At 35.1% G+C, this 6267-nt stretch overlaps 1 protein-coding gene and 1 pseudogene across 2 annotated transcripts; one reads left to right on the forward strand and one right to left on the reverse strand.

Moving 5' to 3' along the window:
- Nucleotides 1-1417: 1417 nt before the first annotated feature.
- Nucleotides 1418-2652, forward strand: LOC143598767 (uncharacterized protein At1g32220, chloroplastic-like; annotated as a pseudogene). The gene is made up of 6 exons (XR_013147168.1): nucleotides 1418-1517; nucleotides 1605-1693; nucleotides 1791-1846; nucleotides 1941-2100; nucleotides 2150-2274; nucleotides 2372-2652. The product of XR_013147168.1 is annotated as an uncharacterized protein At1g32220, chloroplastic-like (transcript).
- A 757-nt stretch (nucleotides 2653-3409) lies between these two features.
- LOC143598769 (uncharacterized) lies at nucleotides 3410-4574 on the reverse strand. Its single transcript, XM_077076907.1, has 3 exons — nucleotides 4500-4574; nucleotides 3960-4069; nucleotides 3410-3875 (listed from the first exon to the last, which is right to left on the reverse strand). The coding sequence occupies exons 1-3, from the start codon at nucleotides 4572-4574 to the stop codon at nucleotides 3410-3412; spliced, it is 651 nt and encodes a 216-aa protein (XP_076933022.1).
- Nucleotides 4575-6267: the final 1693 nt, after the last annotated feature.

A 6267-nucleotide genomic window follows, 5' to 3' on the forward strand; every position in this document is an offset into this window, starting at 1 on the left:
CGTAAACCAAACAGATTAACTGAAACCGAACCAAAACCGGCACCGTGGAAACCGATTTGTAACCATTTAAGTAACTGGTTAACCGAAAATTGGTCAGTATTAGTAAGGTTAGTTTCAATGGGTTTAAGGTTAATTTTTATAGGTTATTACAGTTAGTAACCGAAACGAACCGAACCGAACCGAACCGGTTACATAGGTTAGGGATTTTCCACTAAAAACCAGTTATTGGAAATAACTTAACTGGTTTTGATTATTTGTCCGATAACTGGTTACGGTTAGTAACCAATATTCCAAAAACCGGTTAACTAGTATTTGCACTTCTAAAATACTTATGAGTTTGAAGTGTGAATTTGGTGTAATCTGACACTGTTTTTTTTTTTTTTGTTTTTTTTTAATTTGTGATGAATTGTGTTAAGTCCATAGGATCTTCATCAAATAACGAGTTCTGTTGGTGCAACCTGGTGTAAATAACCTGAAGTTTGATGTTTTATTGAAAACAGTGAATTTTTTATGGCCTTTTATTGAACTGGTTATCATGTGGATTGTGTGTAAGATTTAGTGAGGATGTCATAAGGCTAACTGTTTTCATGTTAATAAATGTGAATTTAATCTTTTATTGTAGATTTGTTGTTTTGGTGTGAATGTTGATGCAACTTGAATCCAAATTTCTTTAAATTGGGGATTTGTTTTAGTTCATAATGGGCTTACATCAAAACCATTTTGATTTAAAACAAGATAAATGGTCTTGAATATCACATGCTTATAAAATGAATGATTCTTTGAAGCACAATAGTTTGCTTTGTGTTGTAAACAAGCCGTTTTTTGATTGTTCAGCGACATGCAAAAATTGCTACTTTTGGCATAACTATTGACCGGATGCACATGTAGGGCATTGAATGGTATTTTTACCTCTTGCGTGTCCCTCATGTACATCTTGCCTAAAATATAAACAATTACGTGCTAAAATCGTGAGGAACAGAAGTTAAAGGCGTGATCTTAGTTTTCTCACACCATTTGTGTGTACAGTTACAATTCTGCCAAATTTCGGTAAATGATATGGAAATTAATTCATGAACCTTTTAAAATAAAATCACAATTATTAATGTATCAGTAAGTGAAAAACCGTAATAACTAACATACAGTGATTTTCCATATATTAAAATAGGCATAAAAACACTGCTACTTTATCCATAATTTTTAGGTGTTAACTTCCTCAAAAGCTGCCTGTCACCTGGTTGACTTTTTGTGCAAGTCAATATGACCCTGGTTGACCTGAAAACTTTGTATTCGGCTATTCAAAAGTTTTTAATAATCGCTTAAGTATGCCAATGTCCAAATTAGATGTTTTAACCTATACAAAAAGTCAAAACAATTTTTTTATGTAGTTTAGTCTGATTTTAGATTGTTTTTTCTGCAGTTTTTCAAGGTTTGGTATCAAGTGCAGCTATGCTGACGCTGGCATAAAGGACACCAATTCTCGCACTATAGATGTTGAAGCAGATATCAAGCCTGAGAAGGTCTAAACATTCACATAGACTATTTATTTCATTTCATTTTGTAAATTTTTCTAAACATCAATAATATCCAATTTTTCTTTCTATCAGCTTGTAGTGTTGGGAGGCAGTGGCTTTGTTGGTTCTGCTATATGCAAGGCTGCAGCATCTAGGGGTATTGAAGTCATTAGCCTAAGCAGGTGCACCAATTTAATATATTAATTACTTATTAAATTAGATTAAATTCAATGATCAACCCGAATCATTGTAAAAAGCTCTTTTGAAAATTTTATTCAGGTCGGGACGGCCAAGTACCTTGGATTCATGGGAAGATCAAGTGACTTGGATCACAGGTACGCTAGTGAGATTTGCCTGTCACAAGTACAATGCCTAAAATACCCTCAACACCACCTTCCGTTTTAATGTTTTTTTGTTTGTTTGTTTCAGGGGATGTTTTCTATGTAAATTGGGACGAAGTACTTCCAGGCGCCACTGCAGTTATTTCAACTCTAGGAGGGTTCGGTAGCGAGGAGCAAATGCAACGAATTAATGGCGAAGCAAATATCATTGCAGTAAATGCTGCCAAGGAATATGGTAACATTCTTTAGTTGACGTTTGACCAATGACCCGTTTAACTAACTTCCATTTTCTTTCAGAATTCCAAAGTTTGTGTTGATATCAGTGCACGACTATAACTTACCATCGTTTTTACTTTCATCTGGATACTTCGCGGGAAAAAGAAAAGCCGAATCTGAAGTTCTTTCCAAATACGCGAGTTCTGGTAATTCACATAGAATCTTTTCACATTTGACTATTTGTTGTGGTGCTGTTTAACTGTTTATAACTTTGTGGGCATATATGGCATTTTACATATGCAGGTGTAGTTCTAAGGCCTGGATTCATATATGGGAAAAGAAAGGTGGGCCAGATTGAGATACCGCTGAATTTAATAGGCGGACCAGTGGAAAAACTTCTTGATGCCACCTCAAACTACACTAAACCATTAAGTGCTTTACCAGCATCGGACCTGATATTGGCACCACCTGTTAGTGTGGATGATGTGGCACTAGCTGCAATAAACGCGGTCAAAGATGATGAGTGCTTTGGAGTTTTTACAATTAACCAAATCAAGGAAGCTGCAGCCGGGGTTAAAGTGTGAGCTCATGTGTCAAAAGTTATGAGTATATGAGAATAATTATATATGCATGTATTCTATCATGTTTTATGAAGTTGTAACAACTGGAAAGAATGCAATACAAAGATGCCATTAGCTTCACCTCTTATCATTTAGTAAACTTTATAAATATTTGTTTACTAAACATGATAAATTTTGAGAAAAGATAAAGCCTGAATTGATATATCTTTCTAAAACCACCATACAACTTGAAAGAAAGAACCAGTACCAAGTACCAACATATATTAAATAATGTACACAAACTTAAACAGATGATGCCCAACATGCAAAACTGCACCATTTAAGTTATATCATAGCTTGATTAACAACAATCTTCTTTATAATCATGCAAGCTTATATATAACACCAAACAAGATCCCAAGTCTGACTTACATTTTGAGAGTACATCATTTCTTTGCAGAAGCCTGCTCCGAGAGAGACCTGCAAATAAGAACTCAAGGTTACATGTGTTGGCTTTGGTGGTCAAGTTGACCATTTCACAATCTTTTTTTTAATTTTCAGATTAATTTGAAATAAAAGGAGCACTTAAAGTCTTAAACAACTTACTTGCCAGTATGAAACCCTGCAGAAAACCAAGCATTCAAAACAACTGAAAGATCTGTCTGAGACGTCGTCTCTCCTTCTTGCTCATTCTTTCCCTCTGCAATTTAAAAAGTAAAAACAAGTAATTATGCAACTCTATAATTGATAACACAAAATATGTTTAAAAACAAAAACATAATTAATATTTGCCTTTATCAAATGAATGGATGGCTTTGTCAATTGCTCCCTTTGCTGCTTTAATAAAACCATCATCTTCTACAGAAACTGAATTTCCATTTTGAGCTAATGAAGTTGAGTATGGACACACAGTGGGTTGACACGTACACATAGGCGGTCCAGATGTTTGAGGTGCAGAAACAGTTTGGTATTGAGAATCATAACCAGCACCATAACCATAACCGTAACTATAAGCTTGTGGGTCCCAATGGCCATATTGATAAAGCTGTTCTAAAAGTTTTTGTCTTTGTTCCTCAACAGCATTGTATTGGTTGAGTAAAAGATTATAATGTTCTGCACTTCCTGTATTGGCATTACTACAGTCTGCATCTTGAATCTGGTGTCCATTTGTTGGAACCGCATGTTGTGAAACGACTTCAGAAGCACACTTTTCAGTTACTGTGATGTTATCTGTCTCCACATTTGCACTATACACAAAGAACCACAATCACTTACAATAAGCTTTAAAGACAGTTTGATGTATGCATACAACTAACTATACACACACATACCTTTTAGCTTCATTGTTTTCACTGACGACATTTGGTGCACTTTCTTTTGTGTGAACTGTAATTCTTTCTTCGTTAAGAGAACCGTTGTCACCTACTTTGTCATGCATTATCTGTAAAAAGAGACACCCATTTGAAAAGCCTCTCATCCTATACTATAGTTACATTTCATGTTTAAACTATGCCAAATGCCAATTATTAAGGATATAACATAACTGTTCAAACAGGTAAACCAACACATATAAAATATTTCTAGCATCATATCTCTGTCTACATACATAAAGAGATGAATCTGCAAACTATCAACTGTCATACATATATACATATAAACAGCATACCGCATAAATATCGCAAAACCTAATCAAATAATTTGAGCAAATCTAATCTAAGCGATGAAAATAAGAAGTAGGAGGCTGTTTCCTGTTCGGGCATTAATCATCTATTCCCCTAATTCATTACACTGCTGCTACTGTATAACGTGATGCGAGTTTCAATTGGAACGACATACGCATAGAAATGGCTTCGTATGAAATAGAGAGAGACCTTGTATTTGGAAATAGCGTCATCTAGGGCTTTCACAAGGGCAGAATCGTCCCATACTTCACCTTTTTTCGCCATTCTACTGTTTCCTGCAACTATGCCCTGCCGCAAGGTTCTATTGGATATAACAAAAAGAAGTTTGGTGTAACCGGCGGCGCCAAACTGGTCCGTAAATTTTGTTTTATTTTTTAAGTTTAGTCACTGTAACGAACGTAACGAAAACCGACCGAATATCAGTTTTTTTAAGTTCCGGTATCATAACAAACATGACGTAAACCGATTGAATTCCCGTAGACTCACCACCTCAACGCCCGGGTGATTTCCTCTTACAAGACACACGTGTTATTTGTCTTAACGAGTTTGAAGGCATTTACATGGGATAATTTTATATATAATATTATATGCAAAAGTTTTTACCTTCATCTACTTTGGTGACCGGAGTTCGGCATAAAGTTATTTAAATTTAAAGATCCAATAAAGAGATAACTTAATCCAAGTGTTTATAGAAGTTTTGTTTATGTATATTTTTCTTATTAGTTTGAGAAAACTTTACACAAGCCTAAGTTTGGCTCGAGATTCATAAATTAGGCATGGCTTCGCTCGAGCTCGATTATGTTGTGTGAAATTTATAGATATAGGTCCAAAAGAATTAAAAACATGCAGGTGCACGAGGCTCTATAAAGTTTGAAGGGTCTAAACAAACTTTTTATACAAAATTCAAGCTCAAGCTTGACTCATTTTCAATTTTTTATAGCTTAATTGTTAACTTTTTATTGGTTAGTACGCGTCCAAGTACCAAAAACCCTTAGATACCAATTACGGACATCAAAGAATATACTAATGTATTCAATGGCGGACCTACTCTTTGAGTAGGGGTGTTCGCCGACTCATGTGGAAAAAAATTTAGTAGTCTATATGTGTTAAAATCTCGACTGACCCTAATGAAATTTCAAGAACGACAACGACCCCCATGAAATTTTGAGACATGCCATAATAAAAAATTAAATTTACATGTTTACACTTATAATTATAAAGTGTATATAAATAATTTATGGGAAAATTCCCAAAATAGGTATTTATGAAAACAAATTTCTAGTTATAGGTATCATTTGTAAAAAATTCCATAAATAGGTATTATAAACTAGTCGTGACGAGTAGTTTGTAGAAACCAATTAGAACTTGCCGCGTGTCCTTAAACTAACCATAACGAGTACGTTCACTAATCATTTACTCGTCACGACTAAAGAAGTTTCATGTCTCTTAATCAATGCCCACGAATAATTTATAAGTTCTTTAGTTGCGACATAAGTTATATATTGGGTGAGTCTAGCGGATTAAGAGCTTTAATCTTAAAACAAAATGTTTCGACTCACAAGCCCGAAATAGACATCCAATTGCTTCGATTTGAATTATCCGAAGAACACCTTATATAGATAGCCAATTATATCTGAAGAAACACTAAGTGACCCCGGCAGATTAAGGATAATCTTAGGGTTAAGTAGATGTTTCCCACGAGGGTTAGGTCCGGCAAAGATGGTTATTCTTCTCAACCTGCAAAACAGACACCGTGAGCTCGTCACTGAGAAGGGGGGGGGGGTTCCTCCTTGTGACCACCCTCCGGCGTGAGAATCAGACTAGATTGCTCTGAATATAAGTGTATATTAAGAGAAATAGCTAGAGATGATAAGATAATATCAGATGATATATGATGATATAAGATAATCTGAGATCCTCATACCGTTCCAAGGTGTTGGAGTATTTATAGCCGAAG

The sequence above is a fragment of the Bidens hawaiensis genome, unplaced genomic scaffold, assembly GCF_021521415.1.
Source record: "Bidens hawaiensis isolate Kalapana, Puna unplaced genomic scaffold, B.hawaiensis_p1.1 tig00050807_1, whole genome shotgun sequence".
Taxonomy (NCBI): Eukaryota; Viridiplantae; Streptophyta; class Magnoliopsida; order Asterales; family Asteraceae; genus Bidens; species Bidens hawaiensis.